General features: G+C 35.4%; 1 protein-coding gene and 1 pseudogene across 1 annotated transcript; one reads left to right on the plus strand and one right to left on the minus strand.

Annotated features, from left to right (window-relative positions):
• Positions 1-8,868: 8,868 nt before the first annotated feature.
• On the plus strand, positions 8,869-9,690 carry LOC118348787 (homocysteine S-methyltransferase 1-like). Its single transcript, XM_035691293.1, has 3 exons — positions 8,869-9,058; positions 9,181-9,237; positions 9,609-9,690. The coding sequence occupies exons 1-3, from the start codon at positions 8,888-8,890 to the stop codon at positions 9,645-9,647; spliced, it is 267 nt and encodes an 88-aa protein (XP_035547186.1). The 5' UTR covers positions 8,869-8,887; the 3' UTR covers positions 9,648-9,690.
• A 458-nt stretch (positions 9,691-10,148) lies between these two features.
• LOC109021050 lies at positions 10,149-16,960 on the minus strand (annotated as a pseudogene).
• Between the last annotated feature and the right edge of the window lie 1,092 nt (positions 16,961-18,052).

An 18,052-nucleotide genomic window follows, 5' to 3' on the forward strand; every position in this document is an offset into this window, starting at 1 on the left:
TGTCTTTGGAAAAGGAGTCACGGAAAAGGGGTTGCCTTGCATGTACATGCGGGATGAATTGAATTGAGGTTTTCTACAAATTGTTGTCACAAATATATATATATATATATATATTTTTTTTTTTTATAGAGATAATAGACACACCAATTTTATTATAATCAATGTTGTCAATTTTATTATAACACAAAGAAACACTACGATGTTAAAGATAAATTACAGACTCCCTAAAATAATAACACTAATAATATAAATTAAAGATAGATTCATATACAAAAGAAATTAAAAGATTGTTGGATAGTAACTCAAACTTCAATCTGTCAAATTGTCAAAAGAATAAAAATGCTAATTTCTAGAATTTATTTTTAATATTCCATTCATATAACATAAACACAACATAATTGCTAATATTCAATTGCTAACAGAAACATTTATTGCTACAACCAAAATGGTAATTGCTAATATTCATATAACAGAAACAGAACATAATATGGGTCTCCTTGAATTTCTCCGACCTACATATAATCACAAATTTACAGTTTCATCCAATCATTCGTTACAAAATTACACAGATAACAGATTCACATTTTATACAAAGAGAGAGAATACGAAGGGTGAAGAGAGTGAGGCTTACCGTGTCGATTAATGCCTGTGGGGGTGGACCGGTGGGGACTGTCACAGGTTGTTGATGGCTGCGTGAGAGAGGGCAGGGCTGTGATATTTGAGAGGCCAAGGATATATAGTATATTATACTATGATATTTATATAGTATACTATGAATCTATGATATATATTAATATATACATATATATATATATGAATATTAGTAATACACTAATAGTATTAGTATATAGTAATATTATTGGTATAGTACTATGACTATATGTTAGTGAGAATATAGTAACTAATATACTAATGTATATTAGTATTACTAATATATTTATCAAAAAGAATATGTTGAGAATTTATTAAGCCATAAAATGTAATTAATATATATTTTATATTTAAAACATATAATCAAATAAATGTTCATGTTTAAGATTAAAATTTTAAGTTATAAATTATAATTTAACATTATTTCATATATAATTATAATTTATAAAAATTGTATATAATATTAAAACCATTATATATAATATCAAGAATTAATTAAAAATATATAAATATGCGAACCGGTCTGGTTCGGTCCGCTCCTAGAAAATATAAAATCGAGACCGGACCGATTATGACCTGTTTTTAAAATAGAGGAACAGGTCCAAAACTAGACCGAACCAACCGGTCCGGACTAATTTTTCGGTTCTCCGATTTATTTTTATAGCCCTAACCTTGAGATTGTCAGAGTTTTCTCTTAAATCTTCAATTTAAACAATAAATTGAAATATTCACTATTCGGCGAATGGTAAGATTTACGGTCGAGATTGTATTTTGTCATCTATATTTTTTTTCTATCTTAATGGTTATGTTTTAATGAGCACACGAATTTTAATGTTTAAACAATAAATAATATAACTTAGTAACTAATATATCATGTGAGAAAATATATGATAATTCATATTAGAAAATTGCCAAAATATTCTCTTAAACCATAAATTGTAATATTCACTATTCGATAAGATTTACCCCTTTTTTTTTTTAGAAACGTCATCCTTCATTGATGTCGTGTTTTTCTACATGATCTAATAAGACATTGGAGTTTCCTCCATGTCTACAATGTAATCTAATACATATATAGCTACTTTTACTAGACTATGGGCAGTAGAGTTGCCCTCCCAGTTTATATGACAGACTATACAAGCTTCCAACTTTGTCATTGTAGCTTGAGTATCAATTACAATCATTCCAAAGTAGCTTCCATTTTGCTTCTTTAGATTGAGTTCATTGACCACTGTTTTGGAATCTCCTCCGAGTATAACTTTTCTCTTACCCAATTCTAGTCCAAACTTTACTGCTATGCATGCTGCTATGGCCTATGCTAGAAGAGGATGAGGCATTGATTCTTTTTCTTACTCATGGTAGCCAAAAAATTTCATTCTTCATCTTTTATTGCCACTCCTATTCCTATTTTACAATATTTTTTTATCAACTGCCACATCCAATTGACTTCACAAAAACCTTGAGCTGGACATTCCCATATAACTGCCATTCTGTTTTCTGCAGAGACTTGATGCTCATGTCTTGGTTCGACTGTACATAATTATAGCTGCAATTGTTTCACTCTATGTATCACAGTCTGGGGATCTATCAAAATGTTCATGAACACTAATTGATTTCTTCTCCACCAGAGGTTCCAGAGAGTTAAGGACAGCTCTATCATTTCTTGCTTGTCTAACTTGTTGAACATGTCTTCCATTAACTCCCAAAAACTCTTGTATGACCACCTGCATTTCTGAATTTTTTGGGATAATTGGCTCAATACATCATCATTAACTTATGCTCAATGATTTCAGGCACCATAAGACACATTGGACAATTTGGATCATCCAATATATTCTTTTTCTGCAGATTAATCTTGGTGAGCAATATATTTCGACAGGCTCTCCAAAGAAAATTCTTGGCTGCTAGAGGTATGTGAATCTTCCATAGTTTTGTCCACTATTCCTTCTGATTACTATTGTAGGAGTTCCCCTGTAAATGATATGCACTCCTCACTGTAAAGCAACCATTAACACTATTGCTCCATATCAACTTGTCTTTTTTATTACCTTGACTAATTGGTAATTGCTTAATTAAATCAGCTTCCTCGTTGCAAAACACTTCCTGAATTAAAGGGAGGTTCCATTACTTTTTTCCTGGCAGTATTAGTACTTCCACTTTAATTTCTTCCCCCAATAATTTATTGCCACTTTGTGATTTGTAAGATTTTGGTTGTGGCAGCCATGGATCAGACCATATTCTCACTGACTTTCCATTGCCAATTCTCCAATGAAGTCCCTTGTTGCAGAAGCTCTCTTGCAGAAAGTATACTTCTTGATATGTAGGAGGGGTTGCTTCCCATTTTTGCATTAAGAAAATCAGATTTGGGAAAGTATTTGAGCTTCAACACTCTTGATGATAAAGAATTATGATATAAGAGGATTCTCCATCCTTGCTAGGTTAAAGTTTTTAAAGTCTCTAAATCCAAGTCCTCCTATGTCTTTTGATTTTCCCATTTGAGACCAACTCATCCAATTCATTCTCTTTTCTTGGTTTACCTGACCCCAGCAATACCCTCTTATCATGCTGTTTAGTTGTCTCAATAAAGTTTTAGGAAGTTTAAAAATTCTCATTGAGTAAGTGGGAATAGCTTGAATGACCGATTTTAGCATAATTTCTCTCCCTGCTTGTGATAAGAATTTGTGCTTCCAATTGCTCATTTTGACACTGACTTTGTCTAGTATAGCCTTGAAATCCTTGCTTCTTGATCTGCCTACCAAAGCTGGAAGGCCTAGATATTTCTCCTGTGAGTTTGTGACTCTAATCCCTGCCATACTAGTTATATTGTTTTTTGTTGAGATCCTAGTATTTCTACTAAAAAAGAGAGAGGACTTGTCTTTGTTCATTCTCTGGCCTGATGCTTCCTCATATTAATTATCAAGCTCCATCATTTTCCTCCATTCCAAATCTATTGCTTGGAAAAATAGCAAACGGTCATATGCAAAAAAAAAAAAAAAATGATTGATATGCAATTTTCCTCTAGCTATTGAAAGCCCTGTGATCTGCCTAGTAATCTCTGCCTTATTGATCATCTGAGTGAATGCCTCTGAGCATATAATAAATAGATAGGGTGATAGTTGATCACCCTGTCTAACTCCATGAGATGGTTTAAAACTGGGTTGTGGGATTCCATTGACTAATAGTGAGTAAGAAACTGTTAAAACACATCTTGAAATAAGATCAATCTATCTTCTGTTGAATCTCATCTTCTTCATTACAGTTTCAATAAAAGACCACTCCAATCTGTCGTAAGCTTTACTCATGTCCATCTTAAGAGCCATATACCCTTTGGAACCCTTCATTTTGGATTGCATTGAATGCATAGCTTCATATGCAACTATCACACTGTCTGTTATCATTCTTTTTGATATAAATGCAATCTGAGTTGTTGAAATTATGCTTGGCAGAATATTCTTCAATTTGTTTACTATTGCTTTGGCCATAACCTTATACATCACTTTACACAAACTTATTGGTTTAAATTCTGTTGCAGCAGTGAGCTTTTTGACATTTGGGATTAAAACTTGAATGTCTCATTAATAGAGTTATCACAATTGTTTGTGTTAAGAGCTTTAGTAACTGCCTCACATAGTTCCTTACCTATTATATCCCAATGTTGTTGAAAAAACATAGCTTAAAACCCATCTAGACCTGGGGAGCTCATATGATTCATATTAAAAACTGCATCTTGAACTTCAGAAAAACCAAAATCTCTTAGAAGCATTTGGTTCATCTCTTATGTGACCAGCATTGGCATTGTCTGTACACACTGTTGTTGACCCTCTAGATTTGAAGTAGATAAGAGATTTATGAAGAAGTCCTGGAAAATCTAATTAATGACTTGTGAAGAAGTTTGAAGCTGCACCTTTCCATCATAGATTCTGTTAATTGTGTTAATCTTGTGCCTTTGAGAAGCACACTTGTGAAAGTAACTTGTGTTTCTATCTCCCTCTTTAAGCCATCTTTGTTTGAACCTTTGTTTCCACTTCACTTCTTCTTGTTCCAATCTCCAATTAATCTGCCTTTGAATCTGTTTGGTTTCTTGAATATTAGAACCCGTGTTCCTTGATTGAAGTTGTAAAATCTTTCCTTTATGCATCATGATTGCCTCAAAGGCTTCCTTTTCATTGTTCTTACTCCATTTTATTAACTGTATTTTGCAATTGCTCATCTTGTTTTCAAACCTTCTAAAGAGTTTGCCTTTCTGTTTTGAGCATGACAAGTTGTTGAAATTAGATCTTTGCAGTCAATATTGATGCCCTAACTGTATTCATATATAAATAGTCTTTCTTTCCTTCTTGCAGGTTGTGTCTGAGTATTCATGACTGTTAAAAGATGATAGTGATATGAAGAACTTGTTATTGTTGCAATATCTATTGATGGAAACATAGTGAGACAAGTAGTGTTAGCACACTATCTAACCTCTTCTTGGTGAATTTTGATCATTCTCTGTTGTTAGACCATGTATATTTGAGTCATTATAACCCATGTCACTTAAATCACAATCTTGCAAAGCACTTCTTGTATTTGAGCAAAAAAAAATATATATATATATTAAATATATTTAAGAAAAACTTATAAAAAAATTTATTTTTTTACATGTTATTTATTAATACTAATAAAATAAATCTTGTAAGTAAAATGTAAGTAAAACTCAAAGTAATATTCCATTAGAATTGTTATTTGAATAATGGTAGAGCTCCCACTGGAGCTCTAGTATATGTTTTTATCTGTTTTTTTTTTTAATTATTTTTTATATAAACTTTTTTAACAATTTTAAATATTTTTAAAAAATTAAAAAAAATCACAATATTATTAAAAAATATTTTCTTAATCACGAAGTAAAATAAAAAATATTTTTTTTATAATTTTTTATTTTATTTCGTGATTAAGGAAGTATTTTTTTAATATTTTTTTTACTTTCTAATTAAGAAAGTGTTTTCAATGATATTCTAAATTTATTTTATTTTTTAAAAATATTAAAAAAATTATATAAAAATAATTTTAAAAAAACATCAAAACACATGCTATAACTCCAGCGAGAACTCCCAATGAAGTCCCCAACAGGAGCTATAGCATCATCCTAGCACGTAAATTTTGACTTTTATTTTATATTAAGTAATAAATGACCATAAATGTCAGCTCACATCGAGAAAAGATACTGACAGTTTTTGTTTTTATTTTTTATCGAGATGTGTTAAAAGGTATTTCTTAAATTATTTTTGTATTTTTTTTAACAGTTCTGCTATAGGTACATGGGTTGGGTACCTTTGGGAGAATCGACTGACGTGGTGACATATTAAAAACAATTAAGAGGGAAACAAAATGAAACCCACTGGTATCGTCTACAAGCTTGACGACGAGCACTCTCCCAAGCTGTCTCATTCTCCCTGCCCAGCAACCACAACCGCATGCTCCTCCCTCATTTGCCAATCCAACGACGAAGCCACTACACCACCCTAGCGCCAGAAGCACCACCCTTGTGAAATAGTCAAACCGTGAGCCCAAAGCCCTGATGAAGATTGAATATGGACAGAATCTTTGTTGCTCACAAAACAATTGTATATTCACACACTAATTGATACATGAATAAGTATACGGTTCTATTCTAAGTAAGAAGACTAAAATTGTGGCTGAAATTTATGTTGGTTACAGAGTCAAACAGTCATAAATCCTTTGTAATTTTCTAACTGCCGTGCTTCATGCCTGATGCTCAACTTGATTGATCTTCAACTTGATTCAAGGAATCATTCTTTATAAGCCCCACCGTGTGCCATAGCTTTTCACCACCACCTTCCGAGCCTCTACACCATAGTAGCCACGCCCAGCCCTTCACTTAGTCCACTGCCCAACCCCCCATGGCCCAGGTCCTCCGTGTCCTCAAATGAGAAGCAGCCCCATGCACACATTAACCTTCGTTAGAGGAGCACCAGACAAGACCACCCAGTACTGCCCAAGCTCCTCCTTGTCGTTACCACCCTACACCAAGAACCACCAGCCACCGCCTAGGGCCTCCACCTCACACCTTTACTCCACACTGCAGTCGACTGAAACATACTCTATTTTCCTACTCCGAAACAGAGCATTCTGCCAACCACCACGGAAGCCCAGTCCTCCACCACCCTCTCGATTGCTCCATGGCGTGTTGTGCCTACGCACATCCTCCATCCTGCAGTCTCTATCCCCTACAACTTCAGCTCTAACCACTAGAAATTTGCCCCTCTCGATAAGACCCCCAAACTGCCACCTCCCCTCCTCTTCTCTCCATCGTTGGTCAATATCACGAAACCTAACCTTTCCCCCCACTATAGAGAGCTCATGCCTCCGTCAGCCACCATCACAGAGTATCTTCACCCTTCTCAATTGTTCTCTTGGTAAAAATCTCACTCTCTTTCTCTAAAGTCTCGGTCCCTCCCTCAAGTTAGCTTTCTCTCACTGGATTCTCTTTTTCATGGGGTTGTTTCGTGTTTCATCTGTGGAGGTGTTTCAACGCACCGTTTCATTATTGTACACGTGGAGGGATGGTACGCGTGAGGTTCCCAACCCCGGGTGCAAGTAGAGTTTTTGTTTTTTTAAATATAAAAGAAATAAACCAACACAAAAGCTAAAAAAAACATATTTCAATAAAAAAAATGGATAGACTCTATCATTTTCCAAGAAATTATATGACAGTCTATAAAAAATTCTATTCTTTGCAATTGGATTCCTTAAATTCATCTGGAAATATTTGTTTTCAAACGCTACCGTCTGCAAAGCTTTTTAATAAATATATAAACTGCTTTAAATAATATTTTAATTCCTTTAAAAGTTTCGTTTGGTTATGCAAATGAGATGAGATGAGGTGAGATAAGATGTTTTGTTAAAAGTTAAATAAAATATTATTATAATATTATTTTTAAAATTAAAAAAAATTAAATTATTTATTATATTTTGTCTAAAACTTTAAATTTTTTTTAATAATTATATAAGATGAGATAATATAATTAATTTTGTATACCCAAACTAATATATACGTGCATAAATATCTATAAAAAAAACCCAACTCTTTCCCCTTTATCGGTGCCGGCTTATCTTCATTCTCAATTTTTTTTTCTCATTATAGATATAAGAATAATACATATAAATATAAATAATAATAATAAATATAAAAATATTCGAATTTATTATAGTCAGGTTTAATTTTATATAAATTGTGTTGTTTAATAATAGATCATAATTTTAAATTTTATATTTAATAAACAAATCAAATTAAATTCGAGTTTAACGATCCGATCAGTAGCTGAATCGAGTTATCTGATTTATTTACACCCCAACAATATATATCCCTTATATATTAAAAGCGTATATAGGTATATGAATAGGAATGAATAGTATTTTTGTTTGACACTTTCTAATCCATTTATGCCTCTGTGTAATTAATTGTTATTATAGTTATGCCCCTGAATGCTCTGTAAGATGAATACTATTTTTTCATCTAATTTTGCCCTCTATTTTCTCAAATCTCCATCCTTTTATGTTTTTTTCCCTCACCGACTATGTAAAGTGTATTTTTACAATATTTTATTTGTCTCTTTACAACTTTCTTCTTATTCAAAAGTTGGTCGAAATCTCTTTCCTTTCACTTTATCACGTTTCTAATATCTTTTACTCTCCACTTTCTCACGTTTCCAATATCTTTTACTCTCTACTTTCTCACACAAACTTCTGAATTCTTCAGCGTTGAAATTTCTCTTCTTACATGTGAATCTTGCCATTATGTGGGTATGTGTTTTCTTCGTCTCTCTTCTCAGTTGAACCTCTTTAAATTTATAGAAGCTATTTTTAATTAGATATTATTCAGAATCTATTTTTAATTAACTTTTATTTAATGAATTGTTACTATATATATATGTTTTACGTTTTCTATTAATTTTGAAATATTTGACTTAAAGCTATTATGTGTTAGATTATCCGATTTTAATAGGTAGGTTTTTATCCGATCTGGGATCTAATTTCTTGGATCTATCGAATAGGAAAGAAAAAAATAAAAGAAAAGAAAAAGAAAAACCAATAATCAAGTAACTGACCAAACTTTTGTCCACATTCAGAAAGACCTTTCAACCCAACAACCCTTTGTCTCCGGCCCCATAAAAGCCTTCCATCTCTCTCTCTCTCTCTAACGTGCTGGCATTCCATAAACCTCCATACCGAGAGAGAGATGGGGAACGAGAAGGAGACGACGTCGTTGGAAGATCTGATAGAGAAGGCTGGGGGCTGTGCGGTATTAGATGGAGGATTCGCTATGCAGGTTGAGAGACACGGCGCCGTCATCAATGACCCTCTTTGGAGCGCTCTCTGTCTCATCAAAGACCCTAATCTCATCAAGCGGGTCGGTCCCTTTCTCTCTGCCATTTTTCCTTCTTTCTTGGAATTCTTGGAATTGGGATGCTTTTGCTTTCCAAACTATGACGTAGTCATGATTTCTTTTCGGGTTGTTTAAATTTGTTTTAGGTCCACTTGGAATACTTGGAGGCTGGTGCTGATATTTTGGTCACTTCCTCTTATCAGGTCTGGTTATTTATCTTCCAGATTCCTCATTGCTCTGCTTTTTTAATTAGGATTGACCCCTTTGTTGCTTTTTGTTAAAGTTTTATGAGGTTTACAGAAGTATTTATAAGCTTTAAAGAGAATATGAATGGATGTGGTATGCGAGTGCACAACGTTGTATTAAAGTATTAGGTGATAATATTGCACCAAAGAGGGATTTCATAAGTGAATCAGAATGTTAGTTGGTGGAATTTCTGGTTTCCAAAGAGAGGTTTGAATGAATGTGCTAAGTGAAAGTTATGTGGTTGATAAGTATGTATAATATGTATTACAAGAATTGAATATGGTACGAAATGACAACCAGGGAAGGGCACCAATGCATCGACAACCAGGGAAGGGCAACAATGCATCGACAAGACAGAATGACCTGACACACTATAGCCACCCTCGAGAACAGAGTGGGTACGAAACACGAAGGGAATCGTCAATATAGTGACAGGAGAGGTATGGACGGACCCAAGGGAAAGCAGACGCAAAAGAAGGGACAAAGGAAGCATGCGGCATTAATGCTTCCACCACCTGGGCAAGCGCACCCCATTAATGACGACACCGTCTCAAAGCTACGCCACATTTAAAGACTCTTACAAAATGAACAGTACAAGGAATACGACTTCCACGAAAACTGGCACAATCTACCCCTTCAAACTCACTGTATAAATATCTGATCTTAGGTACGAAAAACTCTTTCTCTGGGATCCCTAAACTATTATAATTATTTACTACACTCCAAGAAAATTTACTGACTTAGGCATCAAAGGCTTCTCGGCCCCAAGGCAGCCTCCCCTAGCCGCGTTCGTTTGTTGATTGTGCAAGACCCATCTTTGAAGATCTGAGTTGTCGGAGCCTGACCCAAAGGTGTGCGAAACATAACGTTAACAGGTATCATAGGTAATGGTAATGGAATTGCTGCCAAGTTTTATACCCTTGGAAAATCCAGCAACTCCAACAACATAGGCAGAAGTTTGTCAAGCCACATGTAGATAAAACCACGCAGGATCTGCAGACTTGAACACCTTTAGGTACCTAGCAATCACAGCTCCCATAGGCATCAAAATTCCCCAAATAACCGCGCTTTTTTTTTAATCATAAGAACCTCATATATTTCATCTTTCAAAAGTAAAATCAGTACAATTTAAATCCTTTGAAACCTGTAAAAAGATAAAATATGGACATTCATCTATCCATATATGTTCTTGTTTAAAATTTAAAGCATTTTGGCTAACAAATGAGCTACCCCATTTCCTTATCTTCTTATATACTGCACTTTCCATGCACTTCTTCCATTCAATATTGTTTTGATATCCACGATAACGTGGCCCGTGGCCTCCAGCAGACAAGTCCTCCTCCTCACTATTAACAGCTCTAACTACTACTTAAGCATTGAATGACTCTATTGAATATTAGAACCAACACTCTATTGAATATTAGAACCAACACAGCAGCTGCCATCACAACATTCCACCTCAGCCACGATTTCACACAGCTCAGCAAAGGGACAGTAGCAAAACAAGGATGATTCTAGAGTAAATGAGCTGTCATTCTGCTAGAAATATTCTATACAATTAGTTAGAGAATCAGATTCTTTTATTCATGCATGTAAATACTATAAATAGGAAGTTCTGTGTATTATAAAAGGGAAGCAAACATATTAATACGAAGGGCAAATTCTCTGCATTTATTTTTCTCTATTTTTCTTATGCAAAACATTCAGTTCTATTAAAACTGTTATGATATCTGAGAAATAATGGCTTCAGACACCAATACCCCACCACCTCCTCCTCCTCTAACCAACAAAAACCCTAAAGATCCCTCTAGCCCATACTTTCTTAATCCAAATGATGGACCTGTGACTTTGCTCACCAATCATCTTCTCACTGTTGATAATTATCATTCCTGGGCACGCATTGTTCGTCGCTCATTACGAATAAAAGAAAATTGGGGTTTATTGACGGTATCTTACGGTAACCTACCACTCCTAATGATCCCTTGTTAGAACCATGGCTTAAATGCAATGACATAGTTGTGACTTGGCTTCAAAATGCAATGTCCCTTGAAATCAAAAACAGTGTTGTGTAATGTTGAGACAGCTCATGCACTATGGCTTGAGTTGGAACAACGATTTGCACAAAATAATGGACCACGAATTTATGAATTGAAGCAGTCCATTCATTCTCTTACCCAAGGTGATGACTTTGTCAGCCTCTATTTCTCCAAGTTGAAGGTTCTATTTGATAAACTTCTCAATTTTGAACTCATCCCATCTTGCACCTGTGGTGCTATGAAACCGGTGCTTGAGAACCAGCAACTTGACTGGATGATGCAGTTCCTTATGGGATTCAATGATTCCTTCACCAACATTAAAGCCCAAATTATCCTCATCAAACCCATCTCCACTTTAAGTGAAGTTTATGCTCTTGTTCAACAAGAAGAAAAGTGTAAACAACTCTCCAATATTCCTAATATCCATGACACTCTTGCCATGGCTACCAAAATTCATTTTCCAAACACCCAAGACAGCAACAAGCATTTTGGTTCTCACAAGAGAGAAAAACTTTTCTGCAATTTTTGTAAAGTTTCTAGCCATTCTTTAGAAAAATATTTCAAAGCCAATCCACACCTTGAAAAACCAACCTGCACCCACTGCAATATTCCTGGCCATAATGTTGATAAATGTTACAAATTACATGGCTATCCCCCAAGCCATAAACTTGCCAATCGAAGCAAAGGATCCAACTCCTATGCCAACCAAATCAGTTCTTCCAACCAAGAACAGATCACTGAAGAATCCCAAGCAACTCTAACTAAAGAGCATTATCAACAGCTCATTGCTTTGCTCCAGTCTCAGGTTACACAACCAGCTGCCAATCAAGTTCAGTCCATTGATAAATCTCAAGTTAGCTCTAATTATCCCTTGACTTCCACCATGTTTGGTATATCTTCTTGTTCCTCAATCTCTCACAGATCATCTTCACACAACATTCCATGGATAATAGATACGGGTGCAACAAATCACATGATCTGCTGCACATCCTTTTACACTTCTTTGCCCATCAAAGTTCATTTCAAAGTTAAATTTCCAAATGACACTCATGCCAATGTTATTCACAAAGGCACTGTCCAACTCAATAATACTCTTATTCTCAAAGATGTATTATGCATCCCATCGTTTAATTTTAATCTTCTTTCAGCCAAAAAATTAATCCAAGACCTTAACTGTTGCTTCATTTCTTTTAATAATGAGTGTTATGTGCAGGACCTTTTCTCTTGGAGTATGATTGGAAAGGGTGAGGCTACAATGGTCTATATCAACTACAGTTGACAGAGTGTCTCCCACAGCCCTTTCTTCTATTTTTTCCAAATTACCTTATAATCATTCTCCCATTTCAACTTCTGTTACTCCTCAAAATGATCACAATTTATAGCATTGTAGAATGGGTCATTTGTCTTACTCACGTTTATCTTTATTGCAAAAACACTTACCACATTTGAAATTAATGAATCACAGTGTTTCTTGTTCCACTTGTTATTTGTCCAAACATCATAGATTACATTTTCCCATTAGTGAAAACTGTGCATTAAAACCATTTGATCTCATTCATTGTGGCATATGGGGACCATGTTCCCAAATGGCACATGATGGATCCAAATACTTTCCAACAATTGTTGATGACTTCTCAAGATCCACATGGGTTTATCTAATGAACAATAAATCACAAACCAGACCATTCCTCCAATCCTTTTGTTCCCTTGTTGAAACACAATTTTAAACAAAAATTAAAGTCATTCGATATGATAATGGGAATGAATTTGCAATTAAAAACTTCTACATACAAAAGGGAATTATACATCAAAAGAGTTGTGTTGAGAGCCCCCAACAAAATGGAGTTGTCGAACGAAAGCACCAACACATTTTAAATGTTGCCCGTGCCTTAAAATTTCAATCTAACATTCCCCTCTCATTTTGGAGTGATTGTATTTTGACTGCCACATACCTCATTAACAGAACACCATCTCTCAATTTACAAAATCAGACACCATACGAACTTCTTTTTCAAGCCAAACCAACTTACACTCATTTGAGAACATTCGGTTGCCTATGTTATGCCTCCACATTAAAACAAAATAGGCACAAATTTGATTCCCAAGCAAAAAAATGCATACTACTTGGCTACCCCTTTGGAATCAAAGGCTACAAGTTACTTGACTTAGAGACTAAATATGTCTTTCATTCACGAGATGTCATCTTCTATGAACAGATTTTCCCTATAAAAGTGTCACTGTCCCCTCTAATTCACAATCACTCTCAACACCTCTCACCCCAGAAAACATTACCCCTTCACTTAATTTTCAAACTGACATCACTTCAGAAAATACCCCATCACCCCTTACTTCTCCCACTTCTGAAACCACTTCTGAAAATACTTCTAACATTTCTCATTCTTCCAACCCCTCCCTTTCTGAAAACACCTCTTCACAAATTCAAACACCTCCTCGCAGATCAAACAAACCAAAGAAACCTCCATCCTACCTTCAAGATTACTACTATCAACAGGTCATTGTGCCTACTGCTTCTCCATCTACCTCCAAGATAACAGGTACTTCACTTACTACTCCTCTCTATCCATTATCTTCTGTTTTATCTTCTACCAAATTATCACCTACCCATGCTGTTTTTGCTACTTCTATTCTTAACCACACTGAACCAAGCACCTATGCACAAGCTGTAAAAAGCTTAGACTGGCGCAAAGCCATGGACAATGAGATTGCTGCTTTAGAATTAAACAAAACATGGGATGTCATTGATCTGCCTATTGGAAAGAAAGCTATTGGTTCAAAATGTGTCTATCGAATCAAATACAACTCAGATGGGACAATTGAGAGACATAAGGCACGTTTAGTTGCCAAGGGTTACACCCAAGAAGAAGGGCTTGATTACCATGAAACACTCTCACCCTTTGCCAAACTTGTAACAATCAAGACATTGATTGCTGTTTCTGCCATCAAAGGTTGGTTTCTGCAATAATTTGATGTTAATAACATCTTTCTACATGGCGAATTGGAAGAAGAAGTATATATGAAAATACCTCCTGGTTATTTAGTTCAAGGACACAACAAAGTTTGCAAGTTAAAAAAGAGTTTGTATGGCCTTAAATAGGCCTCTCGACAATGGTATGCTAAATTCTCTTTTTCATTGCTCCATTTTGGTTTTACTCAGTTCCGAGCTGATTATAGCCTTTTTACAAAAGGAACTGATCAATCTTTTGTAGTATTACTTGTGTACGTTGATGATATAATTGTGGCATCAAATGATCATCACGAAATCTCTGCTCTCAAAGCATTTCTGGATTCACAATTCAAAATAAAAGACCTTGGAACTCTTAAGTACTTCCTTGGTTTGGAAATAGCTTGAAATTCAACTGGCATTCAACTATGCCAAAGAAAATATGCCTTGGACATTTTGCATGATGCTGGTTTACTTGGTTGCTAGCCAAGTTTAATTCCTATGGATCCAAATCTCAAATTTAGCAAAGATGAAGGTCAGCTGCTGCATGATCCCTCTGAATTCAAAAGACTCATTGGAAGACTTCTCTACTTAACCATCACACGGCCTAACCTATCCTTCTCAATTAATCTGCTCAGCCAATACATGAGTACACATCGTGTTCCACATCTTCAAGCAGCTTACAAAATTTTACATTATGTTAAAAAGTCTCCAGGCCAAAGATTATTTTTTCCTTCATCTTCTCCTTATCAACTTACTTCCTACTGTGACTCAAATTGGGCTTCATGCCCTAACACAAGAAGGTCAACTACTGGATATTGTGTCTTTCTTGGAAAGTCACTTATATCATGGAAAGGCAAGAAGCAAACCACCATCTCTCGAAGCTCTGCTGAAACAGAATATAGGTCCATGTCTACTGTATCATGTGAGCTTATTTGGTTAAAATACTTGCTTGCTGATCTCACAATTCTCTATCCTCAACCAGCTACCCTTCATTGTGCTAGCAAATCTGCTCTACACATTGCCTCCAATCCCCTTTTTCATGAGAGGACCAAACACACTGAATTAGATTGTCATCTAATTCGGGATAAAATTCAAGAGGGTCTTATCTCCACTGCATTCACACCATCATACTCCCAACTGGCTGATATTCTCACCAAAGCACTTCATTCTCCTTTGTTTTATTCTTTATTGCTCAATATGAGAGTCATTGACATCCACTCTCCATCTTGCGGGAGGATGTTAGAACCAACACAGCAGCTGCCATCACAACATTCCACCTCAGCCACAATTTCACACAGCTCACAGCAAAGGGATAGTAGCAAAACAAGGATGATTCTAGAATAAATGAGTTGTCATTCCATTAGAGATTTTCTGTACAATTAGTTAGAGAATCATATTCTTTTATTCATGCATGTAAATACTATAAATAGGAAGTTCTGTGTATTGTAAAAGGGAAGCAAACATATCAATACGAAGAGCAAATTCTTTGCAACTTTCTTCTCTGCATTTATTTTTCTCTCTGTTTTTCTTATGCAAAACATTTAGTTTTATTAAAACTGTTATTGAAACCTAGATCATTACACAATTCTATAGCATGCCATGAGGCTATAGTTTCTGCCATAACAGAATCAAGAACTGGAAGTTTTTTGAAGCAAGCACAAGCCAACACTTCACCATTCTCATTTCTTAAAACAACTCTTAGCCCCATGTGATGTTTCCCAACTAAGCGCGTATAGACCATGAATCTGTAAAATGATAAATCCAATTTATAAAAATCATTAGACCAATGAATATTTGAAGAGTCAAAGAAAGAACAATGGTTCATGTTGTTGAGCAGGAGAAAAATGAATAGATAGATCTGTGTTGTTAGTATTGTTAAACATTTATGCAAGAAAAGATTGCCATGTACATAAAGTTGAGGGAAGGACTTAAAATATGGTTGTCAACGGTTGAAATTCATCGAACCCCAAATATTGTCTGTCTGAGAACGATCGCAAAGATTGTAATCCATACTACAGAATTAATTCATTAACAAGAGGAAATTATCTATGTGGAAGGACATGCACTCACTAGTACTCCTGAAGGTATTTTGGTCGTCGCATCGAGAAAATTCAGAGTGCCTATTGATTTCATATTATTTGAACTTGATGTAATAGTATGCGAAATAGGATTGTTCCCATTCAGAGGACCTTCTTGCCAGACTTGGTTCACCTTTGTCATGCCACTATCAAGGGTTAATGTCGCAAATATAAACATCTCATTGTTATTCTCAAATGTTGCAGAGAGATTTGACACCATAAAGCTCAAAGAACCCTCTGTCAATGTTGATATTGAATATGAAGACACTGGGGATGTGTATGCACGCATGCCTCCACTGATGTTCTGAAAGGCCACAAGGGCTTGTGCCCCTAGCATTCCTTGTCCAGTAGGGTTGAGGGCCCAAGAAATCCATCTCGAGCTTGAGGTTCCAGTCACTCTATACGCGATCTCAACTTTGCTGGTTGATTGATCATAGTTCCAATGAATGTATGAATTCAAAACAGGAAGGTCTTGGCATGAGCTGTATACCTTGTTGTTAGAGAAACCAGTATAGCTCTTGCAGGTTTGCGCAAAAGATGAGGCACACAGAGAGAATAGAACACAAGAAAACAAGAACGAAGTTGTCAAAGGTTTTTCCATGGTGAGAGATACCAATCATCAGAGGACTTTGAGGCTATGCCTAGATCGAAATCAATAGCACAAGGAAAACAAGTTCTCGGTATCTAGGTATCCACCAGACGATGCTGAAATCCTTTGCAAAGTTTTTTTTTTCTCTATCTAGGTTTCAAGGATTTGGATAAAAAACCAAAGCTTGCAGATAGATGTGTTGTAGAGGAGATGCGGTGGGAATGAGAAGAAGGGGAGAGAAAGTGGGTGTTACAAATTGTTGGAAGAGTTGGGTTTGTTGGACTAGTTGGTTGTAGAACTTGTCTTCCTGAGGCTACTACGAATGTGTGATCTATTCGTGTGTTGCCGAGTCCAGTATAAAGAATTAAATGTGGAAACTTAAAAAATTAGGATCTTGTTTTGTAATATTGTAATAAGTATGGAAGAAGAAGTCATGGAAATCACACTTTCACTTCCCAATGTTTTGAACTTTCTATTCAAATTGCCTTGCTAGGTCTTAAAGTCCAACCACTCTCCTTGTTCACACCTGCTTATGTCCAGACCCTACAAGTTTCCAAGAAGCATAGTTCATATTCTGAGAATGTGGAAGAGCCACCAAGGAAAATAATTCCTTTTGAAAAGACACGTTGAATCAACAATAAGCCAACAAATAGAAGTTTCCATTGTGTAAACACAAAGTCATTGGCAGTAGTTCAACTACCGTGGAAAAAGAAAACCAAATCCAGTTGGTGTTTTAGGAAGAAATATCTACGAGAAATTAAAATCAAATATACAAAAGAGAAGTTGCACCAATTTTCGTCAAAGAAAATGATAGAATTAAATACCATAAACTTCGCTATTGCGTGTCGAGAAAACCAAACTCGTATTTAAATTTCTCAATGGTGAGTTAGCCAAAACCTTTTTATTCAAACTTGTTCCATTTGCATATCTGGTCGTGATTCCAATAGCACACTATACGCTGTGAATCGAACAGGAGGGGTCTCAATAATGAAAAGCCGCAAGTGCTCCCTTAAGTTGGGTTTAAACCATAGCTTATACCCCAGTTTTACTATAGAATTCAACCAATCATTAAATGACTAATATTAACTGTGTCATTCTCAAAAT

The sequence above is a fragment of the Juglans regia genome, chromosome 6, assembly GCF_001411555.2.
Source record: "Juglans regia cultivar Chandler chromosome 6, Walnut 2.0, whole genome shotgun sequence".
Classification (NCBI taxonomy): Eukaryota; Viridiplantae; Streptophyta; class Magnoliopsida; order Fagales; family Juglandaceae; genus Juglans; species Juglans regia.

What these genes read in the sequence shown, in the direction of transcription:
- LOC118348787 (XM_035691293.1), top strand. Translation starts at nt 8,888, where the DNA reads ATGGGGAACGAGAAGGAGACGACGTCGTTGGAAGATCTGATAGAGAAG. An exon ending in ACCCTAATCTCATCAAGCGG is followed by an intron (nt 9,059 to 9,180) that starts GTCGGTCCCTTT and finishes AATTTGTTTTAG; the next exon opens with GTCCACTTGGAATACTTGGA. An exon ending in TGGTCACTTCCTCTTATCAG is followed by an intron (nt 9,238 to 9,608) that starts GTCTGGTTATTT and finishes ATCGACAACCAG; the next exon opens with GGAAGGGCAACAATGCATCG.